This window comes from Siphateles boraxobius, unplaced genomic scaffold (assembly GCF_051911475.1).
Source record: "Siphateles boraxobius isolate OS27281-9 unplaced genomic scaffold, OSU_SipBor_1 16, whole genome shotgun sequence".
Lineage (NCBI taxonomy): Eukaryota > Metazoa > Chordata > Actinopteri > Cypriniformes > Leuciscidae > Siphateles > Siphateles boraxobius.
Window position 1 is genome coordinate 44 of NW_027508766.1, and position 21,968 is coordinate 22,011.

Here is a 21,968-nt window from a genome sequence, read left to right on the forward strand (position 1 = left end):
ATATACACTAACAGAACAATAATAATATACAATGTACAATATACAACAGTTTACAATATACAACAATATACAATATACAACAATTTACATATACAACAGTATACAAAAATACAAAAAGAGGTAATTATACATAGAGTAGATACTCGTAAGGTGCACATATATATATATATATATATATATATATATATATTATGTAAATGCAGTAGGTTATGTTGTGCTGTGTTGACAGTTAGAATGTTTATGGTTATTGATCATGAGGGATCAAGAGTTTAGAAATCTAATTGCTTGTGGGAAGAAGCTGTCATGGAGTCGGCTGGTGTGTGTCCTGATGCTGCGGTACCGCCGGCCTGAGGGTAGCAGTGAGAGCAGCCCATGGCTCGGGTGGCTAGAGTCTCTGATGATCCTCCGAGCTTTCTTCACACACCGCCTGGCATAAATATCCTGGAGGGAGGGAAGCTCACCTCCGATGATACGGCTGGCAGTGCGCACCACCCTTCGCAAGGCTTTGCGGTTACGGCTGGTAGTATTGCCATACCAGGCAGTGATGCAGCCAGTCAGGATGCTCTCGACGGTGCTGGTGTAGAACTGTGTGAGGATGTGGCGGTTCATTCCAAACTTCCTCAGCCGTCTCAGGAAGAAGAGGCGCTGATGAGCCTTCTTCACGACGGCCTCAGTGTGGACGGACCATGTGAGTTCCTCTGTGATGTGGACACCGAGGAACTTGAAGCTGCTGACTCTCTCCACCGGTGCTCCATTGATGGTGATGGGGCTGTGTTCTCTGTCGTTCTTCCTGAAGTCGACCACTAGCTCCTTGGTTTTGCTGATGTTGAGGGAGAGGTTGTTCCTCTGACACCAGTGCGTCAGAGTGAGCACCTCCTCTCTGTAGGCCGTTTCATCGTTGTCGGTGATCAGACCTACGACCGTAGTATCATCAGCAAACTTGATGATAGAATTAGAGCTGTGAGTTGCCACGCAGTCATATGTGTACAAGGAGTACAAGAGTGGGCTGAGAACACAGCCCTGTGGGGCTCCAGTGTTGAGGGTCAGTGATGAGGAGATGTTGCTGCCTATTCTAACCACCTGGCGTCTGTTTGACAGGAAGTCCAGGATCCAGCTGCACAGCAAGCTGTTTAAGCCCAGAGCCCGGAGTTTCACATCAAGCAAGGAGGGCACTATGGTATTGAATGCTGAGCTGTAGTCTACAAATAGCATTCTCACATATGTGTTCCTCTTTTCCAGGTGGGAGAGAGCAGTGTGTATTGTAGATGCAATAGCATCATCAGTGGAGCGGTTATTGCGGTATGCAAACTGCAGTGGGTCCAGTGAGGAAGGTAGAACAGAGCAGATGTAATCTCTGACTAGTCTCTCAAAGCATTTACTGATGATGGGGGTCAGAGCAACAGGGCGCCAGTCATTTAAGCAGGTGATGTTGCTTTGCTTCGGTACAGGTACGATGATGGACGTTTTGAAGCATGTGGGGACTACAGACAAGGAGAGGGACCAATTGAAAATGTCCGTAAAAACACCAGCTAGTTGGTTCGCGCACTTTCTGATGACGCGGCCCGGAATACCGTCTGGACCCGCGGCTTTACGGATGTTCACCCGACGGAAAGATCGGGTTACATCCGCTACAGAGACGGAGAGTGTACTAACCTCTGTAGCTTCAGCCGCGAGAACTCTCTCCGCGAGGGGGATGTTAGTTCCCTCAAATCGAGCATAAAAAGTGTTCAGCTCATCTGGGAGAGAGGCAGTGTTGTTCACTGTGGAGTTTATGTTTCCTTTATAGTCCGTAATGCTATTAATTCCCTTCCACATGCTTCTAGAGTCGGTGGTGTTGAACTGTCCTTCAATCTTGTCCCTGAATTGGTGTTTTGCTGCTCTGATAGTTTTTCGGAGGGCATAACTTGCTTGTTTTTGCTCCTCCGCACTCCCGGAGTTAAAAGCGGAGGTCCGCGCGTTGAGTGCTGCACGAACATCGCCATTAATCCATGGTTTCTGGTTCGGGTAAATCCGTATTGTTTTGATCGGAACAACGTCTTCTACGCACTTCCTGATGAAACAGGTTACGCTATCAGCATAAGCCTCGATGTCGTCATCAGAGGCCGACCGGAACATCTCCCAGTCCGCGTGATCAAAACAGTCCTGAAGCATAGAGTCTGATTGGTCCGACCAGCACTGGATCGTTTTGAGGGCGGGTGTTTCCTGTTTCAGTTTCTGCCTGTAAGCGGGCAGAAGGAGAACGGAAGAGTGATCCGATTTGCCAAAAGGTGGGCGGGGGAGGGATTTGTAGCCATCCCGGAAAGGGGAGTAGCAATGATCCAAAACCCGGTCCCCTCGTGTGTTAAAGTTTATGTGTTGGTGGTATTTAGGTGCTATTTTCTTAAAGTTGGCTTTGTTAAAGTCCCCGGACACAATGAACGCGGCCTCAGGGTGCGCGGTTTCCTGCTCGCTTATTTCCCCATACAGTTCCTTTAGTGCCCGGTCTGTGTCGGCTTGTGGGGGAATGTACACAGCCGTGATAATGACCGCTGTGAATTCCCTCGGTAGCCAGAATGGTCGACACAGAAGCATGAGAAATTCCAGATCAGGAGAGCAGAAAGACTTGATAGAATGTACGTGCCTCTGATCACACCAGGATTTGTTGATCATAAAACATACACCTCCACCTCTGCTTTTACCTGAGAGGTCTTTAACTCTATCCGCTCGGTGCACTGAGAACCCCGCGGTTTCGATGGCCGAGTCTGGAATCTCAGCAGACATCCAAGTTTCTGTAAGGCAGATAATGCAGCAGTCCCTCGTCTCCCGTTGGAAAGAGATCCGCGCTCTCAACTCACAGAGCTTGTTGTCTAGAGACTGAACGTTTGCTAGCAGAATACTGGGAAGCGGGGGTCGATTTGCACGCCGTCTTACTCTGACGAGAACGCCGGCTCTTCTTCCCCTTCTCCGGCTGCGTTTCCGCGGCCAAGCTGCCCAGACAAAGGGCTCCGCTGCCGTGTTTGTAAACAGCGGGGCATCACTGAAGAAATGAAAGTCCGGTTTTCGGTGTTCGATTGCGGAACCAATGTCCAAAAGTGTTTGTATGTCGTACTGAATAAGACAGACAACATCCAAGACAAAAAACAAAAGAACTGTAAACAGAACAAACAAAAAACTACCATGTTGTGACGGAGCTCGCAACGCAGCAGCCATACTCGGCGCCATCTTGAACTCAAGCTCGGCATGAGCAGCTCGGCATGAGGTTGAGTTCCCATCTCCACCTCGAACTTTTTCTCTCATCTCCGCCATGGTCCGTCAGCCATAAGACTCCTCCTTGTACCTATGGTTCAGGCTCAGTAAGTCATCGCTCTGCCTCCGCCATGGACTTCCAAGTGTCAGGCTGCACCTCGACCCTCCACCCCTTCGGCTGCACCGGGCTTCCCTCCTTTCACGCCCTGGTCTGCTGAGCCCCCGTCTCTGCCTCGTTCCTGTGAGCCAGCAGCTCCACCTTGGGCTTCAGGGCTGTGGAGATCGCCCTGGTCTGTCGGCCTCTCTGCTCCTCAGGCACCCTGGTTCCACCTCCAAAGCTCCACCTTGGATCCTCCTGTCGTCGGCACCACCTTGTAGGGGTGCACGATATATCGACTCAATATCGTTATCGCGATATCCCATTGGCCGATATTATATTGAAAGTCTCGCGATTATTATTCGATATTTTGTTTATGATTCATCCTGTCCGACATGCACCTCTCAAAAAATATGCGTCGCTTGGTAGCGTTCCATTTCCCCCGAACTCATTTCCTGGTTCTCCATAAACAACATGAAATTAAGGAGAGGATTAACTTTTAATGCTACAGATTTCCCAAAGTGGTCAGAAAGAACAGGGGAGACTCAATATGACTCTAGAGTCGCTACTCGCTCCAAAGCTAATCGCCGTCACTCTCTCACTTCTCCCTCGCTCTCCCACACAGTCCCCCACACACACACACTTGCCGGCTCGATGCACACCCCAGCGCATAAGTATAAACATCAGGCCACCTGGCCGCTTCATGCGTTTTCTCAGATCGGATAGCTATCTGATTTATCAAAACGATTCAATTTACACATGGACACATAAATTGTGTTTTTGCAAAATGGATTTAATCCGATCTTCAATTCCCGCGCTATATAAGTTCACGTCACCGAAAGCAACAGTTATTAGCTGCATTTTATTGATCATCAGCTAAAATTTCAAAATCAAAGACCGGAATAAGAGAGAGCGGCAACAGCCATGGTAAGATCATTTTGTTTCTTTACTTTTAATGAACATAATTGTGTGTTAAGCATCTGAGACTACTTTCACTTTGATTTGCAATAGTTTGCACGTTGGCTTGATGAATAGATGCTCGATCAGCTGCTCATCTGCGGTGATGCTGCAGTAGCGTTGTCATATCTGACTATAACATGACATATAGCCCATAACACGCTCTCACACGTTTATTTTTTAGCGTTTTTGGGAGGAGTAAAATTTACATGGTTCCAACAACCAGATGCATTTATATTTGTCCAGTTTCGTCTGGAATGTACCCCACACCTCCTGAAGTGGTTTGAGCCATCGGATTCAAACCCGTCTCAAATGCGTTTCGGTGGGCATTTACACCTGGTCTTTTCACGATCGGATAGCTATCCGATCTGAGAAAACGCATGAAGTGGCCAGGTGTAAACAGCCCATACGGCGAAACCTCTACCTGTGAGTTGCCGGGGAAAGTGCAAATTGCCTTCTAAAGGTTACACGGTTGTTGATGGGCCCTGTTTCTCATGACATTTCGTTTTACTTGTTTTTTTAGATTTATTTTCATTGTTTCTAACATTTCCTGTTCTGTAGACTTGCTCTTTATTTATTTATTTTATACTGTACAACCAGTAAAACATGTCCTGTTCTGTAGACATGGTTAGGCTATTATTTATTTATTCATGTTGTACCAGTCCAATATGACTGTCAGTTGAAATAAACTTTATGTTGTATGAAAAATTGTTTTATTTGTGAATCTATTTTGATGCGTATTTCCCATAACTTTTGGTGTTAAACACCATGGTGTTTCTCTCCACTGACTCTGTTTCATCCCCGTCCATCACCAGCTCTTCGCCCTCCTCCAAAGCCCCCTCTAATCCTCCACACTCTACCTATCTGTTACGGCAAGAGGACGCGCCTTCCGGTAGGGAGGGAGTACGGTCTCGGTAGCCGACTATTATTTTGATGTTCTGTTTTGTTTCTCTTAGTTTCTGTTTCCCTGCTCTGTTTAGTTTTGGTTTCCTTGGTTTCTGATTTTACTTGGTTTCCCCTTTACTATAGCCCTGAAATCTTTGTCCAATTTGAATTTACATTTGAATTTATTGGATCTTGCGACCGATGACATTTGGCATCACTTAAATGAAAGCTGGAGCACAAATTGTTTGGCAGCCCCTGCTAGGTGTTCCATTTTATTCTATGGAAAAAGCAGCTTCAACATTTCCTTTTGTGTTCAACGGAATACATAAAAAAAAAAATTTCTGAATTAAATTTTTTTCCTTAACTGTCCCTTGAGTATGGAACTCAATTCAGTTCAGTGTTTATGTCCACTGATATGATCCATGTACTGTAGATCTATCCATGTAGAAGCTGGTGAAAGTTACAGTCAGTCTGTCTTTACATGTGATTTTTAAGAAAACCGCTACTCTGTCCAGCTGTGTTATTTCTCATGAAAAAGCATTCTCACCCTCCAACAGCATGACCCCTGCTGAATCTGTGGCGACCAGTAATGACTGTCCCCATGAGTCTCCACAGACTATTTCATATGGGAAGCTGCTGCAGAACGACTGTGACTCCCATGGCTGCAGAAAATATAGAAACACACTGTCAGAGATTAACCGTATGCAAAATAACAGCATCCCTCGCTTTTTCCTCTTGCCCCTCACCTCTTTCCTGCAAAGGCCAGTAGTGACTAGACTGGTGGGCGCATCACCTCTAACTATAGTTTTCAGCTTCAGAGCCTGGACACAATATTATATTTATTAATAACATTCCTTGCATTGTAACATTCTCTTTCCTTTCTATGTGGAATGTCATATTTGCATACATCATACCTGTCCCACCCGTACAAATTCAGCCTGACGTGCCTCCTCTTTTTTACGGGCCGATTTGGGCGACTCTGGCAGTACATCACTGAATGAGCGTCGATTCAGCATGTTCTGCGGAGAAAAGGGAACCTACGGGAGTGGTAGAGATGAATATGGGTCTGAGAGACTGACCCAGAAACAGCCAGAAAGACAGAGCAAAGCAGAGACTAACAATTCTTACACCACTGTACCCTATCAGTCGTAATACTGTACATTGGGTTCGGAATCATAAGGAAATAATGACGGTTCATATTCTGATTCCAACACAACACAACACAACACAACAAGAAGATGTTATTGTCCTCGTATTGTTTTGCTGCAGGTCTTTTTTCTCATTAAAATATAAAAACGGCAAATTTCTCTGCACAACCAGTTCCTGATTTTTCTAACCCTTGTAATCGGAAATAGAAACAGGAATAGACAACAATATAAAGACAGTATCCAGCTCTAGGACCAGCTGACGGGCTGCTGTAACAGAATGCAAGTACATTTGACAGCTAAGTGGTTTGTAAGAGTTGTATTTATGAATAAAAGAGAATTGTGAGGAGAAACGTATATATGGCAGGAAACGGAAGTGAGGTAATAGCTTGAGGGTAAATGTAGAGCAAGAAAAGCAGAAAAGCATTGTGCTAGATCAGTGGTTCTCAACCTTTTTGACCCCAATGACCCTCATTTACCCCTTTTCCAGCAAAGCATTTTGAGAGCCTGTTTGGAGCCGGTGCCTACTCGTGAACCAGTTCTTTGTGTTTCGACAGCCAAAGAACCGGTTCTCTGCCAGGAAAATTGGTTCCAAAGTGGCACCAACTCTTTGCTGGACTAGAACCGTTCTTTTACCACGTCATGCTTAAGTCGGGGGCTGTGGGCGGGGTTATTGTGATCAACAACAAGACGGGAAATGTTGTGACCACCATTGCTAAAAACACAGCACTAGTAGAAAGATAGTACAACGATTGAAGAAAGATTGATTCTAAAGCGAAAACAGTGGTCGGTGGAGGAGACAAACTGTTTGTTAGCGGTATGGTATTGTTATGCTTTCTCTAGTCAGAGGAAAAACAAACAGGTTTTGAGAAGTTTCGCAAGTTGAACCAACTTTGAACCAACTTTGAACCAGCACCAGTTCCGAACCAGTTCTTTTTTGGTGGAAAAGGGGTAATTGTCCACAAAAATATTTAGTGACCCCATGACTTTGCCAATTTTTTTTTGTGATTTACTGGTTAAGGATTTTTAAATATATTTTATTCACAATTTTAGGTCGATTAAATATTTTAGAACTTAGCATAATTAGAAAAATGTGTATTCATTATAAAAATGTTCATGATGTTATAATATTTTATTACTTTACATAATTTTATTATGTCTGAAAATGACACATTACAATTTTAAATTAGGCTTCCTCATACAGTATATCCAGGGTTTTCAAGACATTGGCTGGGGGGGAGGGGGGATTTTCGATTTCGATTATATAGATTTTTAGTTGTTTTGGCTTATCTTAAATAATTTCACATCATCTTGAAGCCCTCTAATATTCCCTTGGCCCCTTGGTTGAGAAAACTGTTACACTGCTCTAGATTATGTGTCCATACCTTGTGCATGTCAGGCATGAGATCCTGGTACAGGGATCTGATCAGCATGTCCAGTGTACGCTGACGTTTCTGAGCAAAAGTGGGGGTCTCAAGAGTGGCTTTTTCTCCATTTATTACTACAGGAGACAGAAGGATAAAGGTAATAGTGTGATGTAACAGAATCACCCTTAGGAAACAGCAAGACACATTTTACAAGGTCCGTTTAATGAAAGCATCTGCTTTACAGAGTTCATGAGCCAAATCAAATCAAATCATTAAAGCTGGCAACAGAAAAACACAGGTGTGTATTCTAACATGAGGTCTGTGTACTGAAATCCCATGAAATTGTATTTGGAATAAATTTAAATTCTGCAATATAATCTATTTTTGACTGAAACGTCTACGGTTACGTATGTAACCCTCGTTCCCTGAGTAGGGAACGGAGACGTTACGTCGGATGACGACGAATGGGGTTTCGCTTAGAAAGCCTATCAACTTCGAGTATTACAAAACGAGCCAATGGCAAAGAAATGCCATGGGTCTGCGGAATTTGCATGGCGTAACTCCGCCCCGCCTCGTGGGTATAAAAGGAGGAAGCCGGCAGCAAGCAGATATGTTTCTTCGCTGAGGAGCCAAGACTGAGTTCAGGCGATCCCCGCGGTACAGCGGAAAGTGGCAGGCAGAAGTAACGTCTCCGTTCCCTACTCAGGGAACGAGGGTTACATACGTAACCGTAGACGTTCCCTTTCGTTGTCACTTTGAGTTACGTCGGATGACGACGAATGGGGTTACCAGTCTAATCACGCCACCTTCTCAGCTGTCTTCCAGTGCCCTGCGTAAATCGAGATCCCTGTCAGCCTGGACAAAGGACTCCATTTATCACAGGAATACCAAGGTACACTGGAAAGCATATCCCAAGCTTAGGGGAAGTATGCAATTAATGCCAGCCCGGAGGGGGGGGACTTAGAGAATACACATATGACCCGAAGGAAGCATATGGAAAACACTGGGGTGTCCAGCCGCAGGTGGAATATTTCAACCCCAGGGGTGGCAAGGTGGCTCAGAGAGGCTTACAGTGGAAATACACATGTGGGGGTCACTCAGAGGAGGGACCATGCACACGGGAGGCACCTAGCCGACGCGCAGGCAATAGACACTGGCGCCGACGTCAGGAGTGCTGGAGGAGCTCAGGGCTTTCGGAAAAGCTCACCTGAGGAAAATATCGCACGTATCCAGTCCGTGGAGTGGAATGGCGAGCAAGCGAAGACACCTGAGCGGGTCCGGTACTAGCTGGTTGAAGCGAGTACACGAGAGGACACAGGCTCCACTCGGAGATTATAGAATCTGGCGAATGTGTTAGGTGTCGCCCAGCCTGCAGCTCTGCAGATGTCTGTTAGCGAGGCGCCATGCGCTAGAGCCCAAGAGGACGCCACACTCCGGGTGGAGTGGGCAGTCACACCAAGGGGGCACGGTCGACCTTGCTGCTGGTAAGCCAAAGCAATGGTGTCCACTATCCAGTGAGACAACCTTTGCTTGGAGAGAGCCTTTCACTACAACTTCCCACCATAACAGACAAAGAGCTGGTCTGAGGTCCTGAAACACTGCATTCTGTCTACATAGGCGCGGAGAGCGCGTACTGGACAGAGCAGTGCCAAGGCTGGGTCTGCCTCCTCCGAGGGCAGCGCTTGCAGGTTCACCACCTGGTCCCGAAAGGGAGTGGTAGGAACCTTGGGCACGTATCCAGGCCGGGGTCTCAGGATCACGTGAGAGGAAGCCGGCCCAAATTCCAGGCACGCTTCGTCAACGGAGAATGCGTGCAGGTCCCCAACCCTCTTGATGGAGGCCAGTGCAACCAGGAGCGCTGTCTTCATAGACAGGAACTTAAGCTCGACTGATTGCAGGGGCTCAAAGGGAGCACTCTTCAGGGCAGTTAGAACCACTGAGAGGTCCCAAGAGGGAACGAGAGGAGGACGAGGAGGATTTAGTCTCCTCGCTCCTCTCAGGAACCTGATGACCAGGTCGTGCTTCCCCACCGACTTACCTTCGATGAGGTCATGATGTGCGGCAATGGCGGCAACATAGACCTTCAGGGTGGAGGGAGACAGCCTTCGCTCCAGCCCCTGTTGAAGGAAGGAAAGCACAACACTGATCGAGCATCTCCGGGGGTCTTCTCGGTGAGAAGAGCACCAGTTGACGAAGAGGTTCCACTTCAACGCATAGACGTGTCTCGTGGACGACGCTCTAGCGGAAGTGATGGTAGCCACCACCGCTGGTGATAGGGAACTCAAACCTGCCTCGTCCCATCCAGGAGCCACACGTGGAGGTTCCAAAGATCGGGACGAGGGTGCCATAGGGTGCCCCGTCCCTGAGAAAGAAGGTTCTTCCTCAGAGGGATCGGCCAGGGAGGTGCTGTCGCGAGGAGTACTAGTTCGGGGAACCAGGTCCGGTTGGGCCAGTAAGGGGCAACCAGAATGACCTGCTCCTCGTCCTCCCTGACCTTGCGCAAAGTGTGCGCAAGAAGGCTCACTGGGGGAAACGCATACTTGCGGCCCTGCGGCCAGCTGTGCGCCAGAGCATCCGTGCCGAGCGTGCCCTCGTCAGGGAATAGAACTGGGCGCAATGGGTCGAGTCGTGAGAGGCAAACAGATCTATCTGCGCGTCCCCGAACTGGTCCCAAATCAGCTGAACCGACTGGGGATTGAGTCGCCATTCTCCAGGGAGGGGCTGAAGCCGTGAGAGCTCGTCGGCTGCACAGTTCAGCGCTCCGGGAATGAAGATGGCTCGAAGCGACCTCAGATGCTTCTGACTCCATAGGAGGAGGTGGCGAGCGAGTTGTGACATACGGCGGGAGCGTAGACCACCTTGATGGTTGATGTACGCTACAGTGGCGGTATTGTCTGAACGGACTAGTACGTGTTGACCCCTGAGCAACGCCCGGAAGCAGTGCAGGGCAAGGCGTACTGCCAACAACTCGAGGCAATTGACATGCCACAGCCGCTGGGGTCCTGTCCAGGAGCCCGCCGCAGCATGTCCATTACACATGGCGCCCCAGCTCGTGGTGGAGGCATCTGTTGAGACAACAACATGCCGGGAAGCTCGTGCCAGGGGGACACCCGCCCTGAGAAAACCGAGGTTCGCCCACGGGGTGAAGAACTGACGGCAGGTCGGAGTAACTGGTACTCGGAACGTGCCGTGTTGCCATGCCCACCTCGGGACTCGGTCGCGAAGCCAAAGCTGAAGCGGTCTCATATGAAGCAATCCGAGCGGCGTGACCGCGGCTGCAGATGCCATATGCCCCAGGAGCCTCTGAAAAAGTTTCAGTGGAACCGCACTCTTGCCCTCGAATTGTCTTAGGCAAGTCAGCAGTGACTGCGCGCGCTCGCTCGTAAGCTGCGCGGACATGGCGACCGAGTCGATGTCCATACCGAGAAAAGAGATCCTCTGCACGGGGCAAAGTTTGCTCTTCTCCCAGTTGACCCGAAGGCCCAGACGGGCTAGGTGCCGAAGCACTAGGTCCCTGTGTTCGCAAACCTGATCTCGAGAGTGAGCTAGGATCAGCCAGTCGTCGATATAACTCAGGATGCGAACCCCTTGTTCTCGAAGGGGAACAAGGGCCGCCTCGACGACCTTCGTGAAGATGCGAGGAGACAGGGCTAGCCCGAAAGGGAGAACCGCGTACTGGTATGCCTGCCCCTCGAAAGCAAACCGGAGGAACGGTCTGTGTCGAGGAAGAATGGAGACATGAAAGTAGGCGTCCTTCAGGTCGATCGCTGCAAACCAATCCTGGGGCCGTATGCATTCGAAAACGCGTTTGGCGGTGAGCATCTTGAACGGCATCCTGTGAAGGGAGCGGTTCAGCACGCGCAAGTCCAGGATTGGCCGTAACCCACCGGTTTTCTTGAGGACAATGAAGTAGGGGCTGTAGAAGCCGGACCTCATCTCGGCTGGAGGGACAGTCTCGATTGCACCCTTCGCCAGCAGGGTGGCAATCTCTGCTCTCATGATAGGGGCATTGCCACCGACCAAAGTGGAGCGGACTCCCCTGAAGCGGGGAGGAGCGTGCGAACTGAATCGCATAGCCGAGCCTGACGGTACGCGCGATCCAGTGGGACAGACGGGGAAGCTCTAGCCAGGCTCCCAGGAACTGAACCAACGGGATCATGCGAGCCACAGGCGTCCCCCCGGAGGGGCAGCGAAGCGGAGTAACTGGCCCAGATGTGGACGGCATAGCGGCCCGGAGAGGGGGCACAGTTAGCAACCGCGCCCTGGCAGAGGGGGCCAGGGGAGGACCAGGCTGGTCGTCCCGCGGGTGCCTGCTCTGCCAGGGGTCTGGCGACAGAGGGGGACAGGAGCGAAGCGGTCCGTAGACGGCACGCCGTGTCAACCGCCTCTGGGACAGAGGGGGGCGAGGAGAGCACGGCTTGTGGGCGGCGCTCTGTGTCGCCCGAGAACTCTGTGAGCTCAGGGATGAGGGGATTGTTTCTGACTTTAACCACATTAGGGTGCTGCCCACCCGTGGGTGAGCAGCGGGGAGTGGAGAACAAAAGATTCTCCCCCGGCCCTCCACCGGGGGTAGGAGTGGTCCTGCTACCACCTCCTGAGAAACAACCATCATCCCTGAGCAGCCCGTCTCAGGAGCGCCGCTTGGCCCGGCGTTTAGCGGGGGGCGGGGCAGGAGAGGGCTGTGGCGCCTTCTTACGGCTTCCTCCGCGACCGGCCCTGGGTGGAGGCTGCTGCGTGGTCCGGGCGGGAGGGGCGGGAGCCGCAGGAGGGCGCCCTCGGCGGGAAACAGGTCGAGGCGTCTGCCCGGCCGGCAAGGTGGAGGCAGCAGCGGGCCGGCGGGGCAGAATGTGTCTGATGGCCTCGGTCTGTTTCTGGGCAGTTGAAAACTGTTGGGCAAAGTCTTCAACTGCACCGCCGAAGAGGCCGGCCTGGGACAAGGGGGCGTTAAGCAGACGGGTCCGCTCAGCGTCCCGCATGTCAGCCAGGTTCAGCCACAGACGTCGCTCCTGGACCACAGCTGTGGACATCACCAAACCCAGGGAGCGCGCGGTAACCTTCGTCGCCCGGAGAGCAAGGTCGGTCGCGGCGCGCAGCTCATCAAAGAGCCCTGGTTTTGTCCTACCCTCGTGCATGTCTCTGAGCATCTGGGCCTGGTAGACCTGCAGAGTGGCCATAGCATGCAGTGAAGCAGCCGCCTGTCCCGCCGCTCTGTAAGACTTCGCCACCAGGGTCGACGAAAATCTACAGGCTTTGGATGGGTGCTTAGGCTCGCCCCGAGAAGAAGCACTCTGAGGACATAGTTGCATGGCAACAGAGCGTTCAACCGGGGGAAGCCCAGTGTACCCACGGGCAGCTGCCTCATCGAGGGGAGGAAAGGCGGATGAGACCAGCGAGCGGGTGGATGAGGGGACTCTCACTCTTGCGAGTTCACGGAGTCTCGACCGTAATGACGCGATGGTCATGTTCCCACAGAGAGAACATGAGTCATCCACGAGCGCTGCTCTAGCATGATCAATGCCCAAACATACTATGCAACGCTCGTGCCCATCAGAGTCCGATACCAATCTGCCGCAACCAGAAGTACACGGGCGAGACATCTTTAAAAAGACGTGCCACGTGTAAGCTCTTTTAGTGAGAGAAAACTCAAGTGTTGAAGCACCCGGGGAGAAACGCACCGACTGGCAGACCACTGCAACAGATCAGCAGGAAGCACGCTCTCGCCGTAGATCGCCGTCACACCAACACTCGAGGTACTCGTTTGTAAAGCTGACAATTCAGAGATGGCTTGTGGAGAGAAGAATACACTTGGCTCCGAAGCGAAAACATATCTGCTTGCTGCCGGCTTCCTCCTTTTATACCCACGAGGTGGGGCGGAGTTACGCCATGCAAATTCCGCAGACCCATGGCATTTCTTTGCCATTGGCTCGTTTTGTAATACTCGAAGTTGATAGGCTTTCTAAGCGAAACCCCATTCGTCGTCATCCGACGTAACTCGGAGTGACAACGAAAGGGAACAGGACATTCAGTAGGAAACCCATTTAGTAGGATGGGATTTCATCGGTTCTGGAGAGGGGATTTCAATTAGTATTAATAGTCTTTGATATTGCTTGTATTTTTTGTTTACATCAGCAGAAAAGTGTTGTTTCAGAGGTAAGTTGTTACATTTTGGTGAATGACTATGAAAACAATTGATTTCATGCTGTCTGTAAAATGACTCTGATGTACTGGTGAGTTTACTAACATTTAACTAGTAGAAAGTCCCTGAACTCCTGGTGGTCTGTGAACACTGGAGGGGAAGGGAGGGGTGGGCCAAATAGCGGCACACTCTCCTCTGAAAAAATCTTCAACCTGCAACATAAAATGATTAAGATACAAATATACACTACCATTTGGGGTCAGAAAGATTTAAAAAATGTTTTTGAAAAAGCATTTATTTGATAAAAAATACAGTAAAAAACATCACAAAACATTCTAATTTGCTGCTTTTTTATTTTGCTTATAAATGTAGAAAATATTTTGCTAATATTTTTGTGAAAACTATTTTTTTTAATCTTACTGACCTCACACTTTTGAATGGTAGTTTATATACAATATAATAGTATTTAATATAATATTCAAATAAAATGTAATAAATATAATATTAAATAACTCACGTTTATACATATATGCTATGTACAAAAAGTAAAACCTCTAAACACACACATACCTGTAACTATCATTCTGGCTATTATATCTAACTAAGGCAAAGATATCTGTGGGATACGTAAAGGAAATCATCCATACAATAGCTCCACATGCATAACTACAAATGCACACAAAAATCTAAACTAATTTAGACATTTTTTCCCCATATAAAAACAAGTCACCCATAAAAAGCCTAATCATTGCCACTTAGTGACTTATTTCAGCAGTTTTACTGAGTTTGAGGATGAAGGATACGTGTGAAATGGGAGCGAATCATAGAGGGTTTAAAGGACGGAGAAGCGTCATCTCCCTCCTGAAACACAATGGTCACGATGTCATTCCCTATGTGTCTCTTCCTCTCTACCTGCACAGAGCGAAATAATTAAAGCTATAATCATGCATGCATGAAGCACATTTCAAAAAGCATCAACTTTTTTCTTGCCAGTATTACATGATAAAAAAAATATATATCATTGTTCATTCCTAGGTGTGTTTTTGTTGAGAGTTTGGTCTGTGTGAGCATGTTTGGACATTCCTAATGCCCTCTGACACCTCACGCCCATTAGCCAGGAAGCATCATAATTGTGCTTGTTAATGAGTCTGGACCATTATGCTTGAAAAGGAGCTTTTATCTTTTGTCTCAAGACAAAACACACACACACACACACACACACACACACACACACACACACACACACACACACACACACACACACACACACACACACACACACACACACACACAACCTCTTAAAGCTCAATAACTACATGGCTCTTTTTTCACTTTCCCCTCTCTGCGAGTATTTATCTCATTTTCTCTCTCTCTCACACACACACACACGCATTGAGACAGAGATACATGCGCTTGACCACGAGCTGTGACAGGAATAAGTATTTACTTTTTGCAGTTTCAGATTCATTTCCACTGAGAGCTTAATTATGATTCTCTGCCACATCCCCTCCCCGTCACACAGAACATGACATGCATAACACTTGAACAGCACCAGGAGGCTTTCATGACTGACTCCTACATGCTTCCAGCGGTTTGACATATTCAAGCTAAGCCTTCTAGGATTATTTGAAAGGGATAGTTCACCGAACATTTTTAATTAGGTCTTTATTTGCTCACCTTCATGTTTTTCCAAACCCATATGTTGTTAATTCCTCCTTTAGGAAACAGTAGGAGAATTTTTAAAGAAACTTCTCCATTCAACAGTTCATAGTGATTATATCTTTCATGAACTGTCCTTGATGGAAAATAGCTATGCTTCTTTAATATCGTTCTTCATGTTCCACAGACGAAATAAAGTAATTCAGGTTTAGAATGACATTACCCAAAAATGAAAATTCTGTCATAATTTTCCTAAAGAACAGTTTTCTTAAGAGAAAAAAACACACTCTCCCTTGTGAACAGTACTTGATTCCTTCCAGTCAAGTCTTTTACCTGTTCGGTGTGTCTGCATGCTTTTAGGGTCAGCAAGAGACTTTTAGTGGACTTTCAGGGGGCTTTCACACTGGCAGTTTAGTTCGGAACGGGGCACGGTTCGCATGAAAAATCGCTAATGTGAACCCTGTCATGGGACCCGGGTGCGCACTGGGGTACCGAACCCGAGACTACCTGGAGGAGGTGGTCTGAGTTCGGTTGCTCCCGAACCGTGCTGCGATTCGCGTGTATGTGAAAACTACACGGACTCGGGTGCGCACTTGTTCAGGAAGTAAAGTATCCTGCGCATGCGTTTTAGTCGATTATGATGTATTTAGTTAAATAAAACACACGTAAGGGATGAAGATTTACCCTGGATACGAGCAAGAGTGAGTCTGCAGTGTATTCGCGCATAGTGCGTGCAATCAGGGCAACAAATTAATGGAAATCCACTGTCTCCTCAAAAGAGTCCATTTGCAAGCAGCGGAAAAACAGCTTATGCGAAACACACACACACACACACACACACACACACAGTTAACCTGGGTTGTTTACTCAGCTATGAATAATGGCACCAAATTAATAAAAAACACAATATATTGACCCGCGTCGTGTTTTCTATCATGCGCCGTGCACGTTTGCAATGACGTAAGATGCACGCAAACGCACCAGAGTTCGATAGAATCAAGTTGAGTGTGAAACCAGACCAACGCTGCGGGGGGCGCCGGGAACAAACGCGCTCGGGCTCGGACCGCAGCAAACGAGCCCAGTGTAAAAGCCCCCTCACATTGGCAGTTTAGTTCGGAACGGGGCACGTGTAACCCAGGTTACTAAAGATGTTTTATTTTTTGAAATAGAAAAGAAAGAAACTGACACTTATGTGAATAAACAGTTATTTTATTAAATATCTGTAAAGAAAAGAGAAAACAAGAATACATAAATTAGAGAAGAGTGATTTGATTAAATTAGACAATGATTGGTCCTAATAGACGAATCAGAGTTGGCCGCCTTAGTGGGTGGAGTCATCGGAGTCGAGAGATGATGCAATGATCATTTTTTTTCCGAGAGAAGCACCGAGAAAGAAGCACTGAGCGCGATCTGAGAAGAGAAAGAATTAGACTGAGCGAGCTAGTAGTTTGTTTAGAGAGATTTAGAGATATAGAACATAAAGATTTTGAGAAATAGAAACAGAACTTGATGCTGTGATTGATTGATTTTGAGTAAAAGTGAAACTAGCTTTTGTACGTGCATTGAAGTACGGGCCTAAAGCTGAGAGAGCTGCCGCGAACTTTTTCTAATTGATATTAGAAGTACTCTTGGTAAGTGAAGTTTTCGTTTTATTGTTATTACCAAGGTTCTTATGTATAAATATCCGATAAAATGTGTTCAAATGCCAAATATGTGTGTTATATTTAGCTAAATTTATGTAAGAGTCAACCTTCTGTAAAAAAAGGGAAAAATAATAGAAGATTTCTTCATAAATGTGTTAAATAAGTGATATTATAAAGGGAGAAGTTATTTTTGATGATTTGTGAAATGTAAATTTGTAGTTTTCGTCGAATAACTGAGTTTGAGCTAACGGATGAGTGTGACGCACGTGAAAATTGAGCAGATGTGGCCTAGCGCGTCATTTGAAATCCTGTTTTTTGAATATAAATGAGAAGTTAATGTGTTAACATTATATGAAAAGTGAAGTTTGAAATGTTAATAGTTGAATATATTGATATTAAGTGTGGTAATATGTGTATTTTTGAGAAAAGTGCCTAATTGTACTTTTGGCCTTGTTTTTTCAAGGTTGGGTTTTTTTCCTTTCCCCCCCTTGGGCTTTCCATTTCTTTTTATATCCTTTCTGGATTTTCTTTTGGTTTTGTCTGATATTTTCTATTTGCTGAGTTTGGATGCTGAACGAGAATCGAGAAAGCTGCACGTGAGATGTCCCTGCTTCACAGCGAAAGTTCGAGAGTTGGTGCAAGCAGGAACTGGCGAGCCATGCCCAAATAAGGATCGAACTGCGAATCGAACTGTGAATATTGTGGTAGGATTGAGTACAGGTTTTCTCTTCCTGTTGCTATTGAACTGTGAGTTAACTTGAGTTGCGGAAGAAGGATCTCGTGAAGGAACATCGAACTGGAGCTGAGAACTGAGATAAAATCTCATATCACATTGAGATTTCTGTGAACACTGAGATAATTGGACGGTGATTTATTTTCTTGTTATTTTGTTTCAATTCTATTGTGATTTATTTCTTTTGATTTGTCTATTAAGTGTTCATAATTTCTATTTTTGGGTAATAAGAGTGAACTGAAAGGTAATTTGAAAGGTTGAAATTGAAAAGTTACATTTAAATCAGACCAGAGGAGAAAAGTATTCTTAATATAAATAAGTCAAATTAGGAATAATTCAAATAACTAAAGAAACCTTATATCTTACTTATACCAAAATAAAAGCTAATTAGGTGAAATTAGATTTAAAACTAAATAGAAAGTATAAATTATAGTAGATAAAAAGAAAGAATAAAAGGTTACAATTAGGATTCAAATAACAGTTTATTTATTTCTGGTTTATTTTCTTTTATGTGATGTGGTAATAATTTAATTTTATTGTCTTTTTGAACATTTTCTTTTTTTTTCTTAATTGCTTTTTATTCCTTTTAAATATATCGTACCTGTTTTTCTAACTCAAACAGTGTGTCCCTGTGCTTCTTTGCTGCTAACACAGTCTCTTGAGCGAATTCTGGTCTTCTGATCGCTGGTCCATAGATTGAAGCAGTGTCTTCTTTCACTTCCCTCTGTGTCTTTTACTGAGGAGAGTGAGGGTAACACACTTGCCACGACACGGGTTACAGAAAGTTGGCGAGCCAGCCAGGAGACTGTTGCTTAGCAACAAGGATAGTAGTAGGAAACGAGCTAATTAGTAACCGAAATTTTCTCAGAGTGTTGATCTTACATTGTGACGATGGAAATCATTGAGAGAGAGAGTGTGGACGTAGCAAATGCGCTTCTTGTCAAAGGTCTCACGTTGACCGAAACGGATGATGAGCTGAGTATTTTCTTGCAAAGGTATGGCTCGGTTAAACGTAATTTGATAATTGACGATCAAACGTCTGAGTTCCATCAGCATGCCATTGTAGAATATGCTCACAGCTCTGCAATGCTGGACTTAGCGCCAATGTTACCCATAACTTTGGGAAGTCTTTCGAATCCAAGCGTCATGTTCCAAGTACGAGCTTTGGCTAGTGTCCGTAACCAGACGACCAGTGAGAAACCTCTTTCAAATGTGTTTCAGGAGGAGTTGAATGAACTCCAGGAAGTTCACTCTACCAACTGTACTCCAGAGAGAGTGCGAAATGTGAGCTGTGATGATTCTAGGAAAGCAGAAACAGTAGAAATGCGAGATTTAGAATTCAAAAACCCAATCAAGAGACAGACGGGCCCTATGGCCTTTCCAGAAACCACCGTTGATGGTGTTACAGTGACTACTCGTTCTGGTTTCCCCATGAACATTGTAGACCCACCAGGTGTTCAGAAGATGGTTGTAGAGCACATAGTGAAGTCGGCTGATGCTACGATGTTACAGCAAACGTCAGTCCGTCTTAGGAATTTCTCAGGGAGGTGCCCGCGTCCTCCAAATGAACCTGACTTTGACACCTGGCGAGTAAGTGTAGAACTCCTGCTAAGTGATCCGGCTATTTCCGATTTGCAAAGAGTACGTAGGATCCTAGATAGCTTGTTGTCCCCTGCCGCAGACGTAGTGAAGCATGTACGACCTCCCGCTTTGCCTGCGGTGTACCTTGAGTTGTTAGAATCAGTGTATGGTTCTGTAGAGGATGGTGACGAACTGTTGGCCAAGTTTATGGGCACCTTGCAGAACCAAGGTGAAAAGTCATCAGATTTCTTACACCGGTTGCAAGTTCTTCTGAGTTCAACGATTAAGAGGGGAGGCATCGCGGAGAAAGATCATGACCGTCGTCTTTTGAAGCAATTTGTGAGGGGATGTTGGGACAATGGTCTCATTGACAGCCTTCAGTTAGGGAAAAGCGGAGCCCAGCCACTCACTTTTGCTGAGTTGGTTGTGTTAATTCGAACAGAAGAGAGTAAACGTACTTCCAAAGAAGAAAGAATGAAAAAGCACCTTGGGTTGCCAAAAACTCCTGTTGTTTACCCGAAACCTCGAGCTGCCACCCAGCAAGTGGCAGTGTATTCTCATGAAGCACCAAATGCTAGTAGTTCTGAAACAGATTCTCTAAGAAAGCAACTTGCAGAAGCTCAGGCCCAACTTGTTACTTTAGGTGGAAATTCAGATCAGAAACGCCAGAGCGGATGTTCTGAGAAAACAGAATTTGATGCTTTGAGAAAAGTAGTGGAAGAGTTGCGTGCTCAGATATCCGCTATGCGAGTTTCCATGACTCAAGAAGCAAAACGTGAAGATTCAGACAGCTTAGAAGTCGCTAACCTACGACGACAGGTAGCTGAACTGCAAGCTCAGAATGTTGCTCAGAGAAATTTTAGAGATCACTCCCATGTGACTGCTAGTCCTCGAGTTTTTCCGCCTCAGAGTTTAATAGAGACAGATACTGGTCGAGATGTTAGAAGGGCCCAACCAATGACCAATCGGCCTCGTCCCGGATATTGCTTCCGATGCGGAGAGAATGGTCATTTGGCTGTTGCCTGTGATAATCCAGCAAACCCCTTGAGAGTTGAAGAAAAGCGTCGTAAGTTGAGAGAGCAGCAGGCCCAGTGGGACTCTCTGCAAGGGAATTCTTCCTTGTCTTTAAACCAAGGGACGTCTCTGTAGCGGGGCATACAGAGACGAGGTGTAATTTGAACCGCCCTAAGTGTTATAGACAAGCGGCCGTCACGAGTAACCAGAATAGATCACCATTAAGGAACCTGCCAGAGGGGTTAGTAGGAGTAAAGTGCACAGCGCAGATTGTTATTGGGGGTAAAGAAGTTAGTTGTCTCCTAGACACAGGATCTCAGGTTACTACCATTCCTCAGTCGTTTTACAAGTCGCATCTGTCTGATCATTCGTTGAAGTCATTGGGAAACCTACTAGAGGTAGAAGGGGCCAATGGACAAGCAGTTCCATATCTAGGGTACATAGAGTTGGTCTTGAAGTTTCCGAAAGAGTTTGTGGGTGCAGAAGTTGAAATCCCTACCTTAGCTTTGGTAGTTCCGGATCTCAAGAGTCTGTCGCAAGTTCTAGTAGGTACCAACTCATTGGATGTGCTTTATGGTCACTGTATCAACGAGAAACAGAACAATCCTTGTTCAGACTTTCACGGGTATCAAGCAGTGCTTAGAGTTCTTGAAGCGAGATGGAGACAAGCTGGCAGTGAACCGTTAGGACATGTGAAGTTGATGGGAAGTATACCCGAGGTTGTGCCTGCCGGGAACACAGTAGTCTTGAATGGTTATGTTCAGCTTCGGGAACCTTGCTTAGAGAAATTGATAGCTCTTGAACCGCCTTCAACCCCAGCGTTCAGCGGTCTTTCGGTGGCGAGTTGTGTACACACTTTGCCATCCAGACGATCCTCCCAGCTGTCAGTTCTGCTTAAGAATGACACTCGGACTGATATAACGATTCCTCCTAAAGCTATACTTGCAGAGATCCACGCTGTAGAGAAAGTGATAGAGAGCACCAAGAGTCATTGCGGAGTAGAGTCATCAGCACCTACCTCTGCCAACCTTACCTTTGACTTTGGAGATTCTCCTTTGCCTTCACATTGGAAAGAGCGAATTTCGAACCGGCTAAATTCCATGCCTGAAGTTTTCTCTTTGCATGATCTTGACTTCGGTTGTACAAGTCAAGTGAAGCACCAGATTAGATTGACAGATGAGACACCCTTTAAGCATAGGGCGCGTCCAATTCACCCTCAAGACATCGATGCCGTTCGAAAGCATCTTCAGGAATTGATTTCTGCCGGAGTCATTCGCGAGTCCGAGTCTTCCTTTTCTTCGCCCATAGTGGTGGTCCGGAAGAAAGATGGTTCGGTTCGGCTCTGCATCGACTTTCGGAAGTTGAACTCTCAAACGATTAAGGATGCTTACGCGCTACCTAATCTAGAGGAGGTCTTTTCTGTGCTTACTGGTTCCAAATGGTTCTCGGTACTTGATCTGAAGTCTGGATTCTACCAGATCGAAATGGATGAAGCTGATAAGTGTAAGACTGCTTTCGTATGTCCC

At 46.7% G+C, this 21,968-nt stretch overlaps 1 protein-coding gene across 2 annotated transcripts in view; it reads right to left on the minus strand.

Annotated features, from left to right (window-relative positions):
• Positions 1–5,515: 5,515 nt before the first annotated feature.
• The window catches only part of LOC143739000 (GTPase-activating Rap/Ran-GAP domain-like protein 3), a 49,867-nt gene continuing 33,414 nt past the window's right edge, over positions 5,516–21,968 (minus strand). Inside the window, exons 12-18 of one of the 2 annotated variants that reach the window (XM_077231060.1) lie at positions 14,616–14,724; positions 14,383–14,428; positions 13,918–14,024; positions 7,695–7,810; positions 6,079–6,183; positions 5,911–5,985; positions 5,516–5,826 (exon numbers count right to left, since the gene is read on the minus strand). In XM_077231060.1, the coding sequence (XP_077087175.1) occupies positions 5,692–5,826; positions 5,911–5,985; positions 6,079–6,183; positions 7,695–7,810; positions 13,918–14,024; positions 14,383–14,428; positions 14,616–14,724 (693 nt within the window). In that variant the 3' untranslated portion in view covers positions 5,516–5,691. Of the gene's footprint in view, positions 5,827–5,910; positions 5,986–6,078; positions 6,202–7,694; positions 7,811–13,917; positions 14,025–14,382; positions 14,429–14,615; positions 14,725–21,968 lie in introns of both variants that reach the window. The other variant, XM_077231059.1, reaches the window with a different exon arrangement.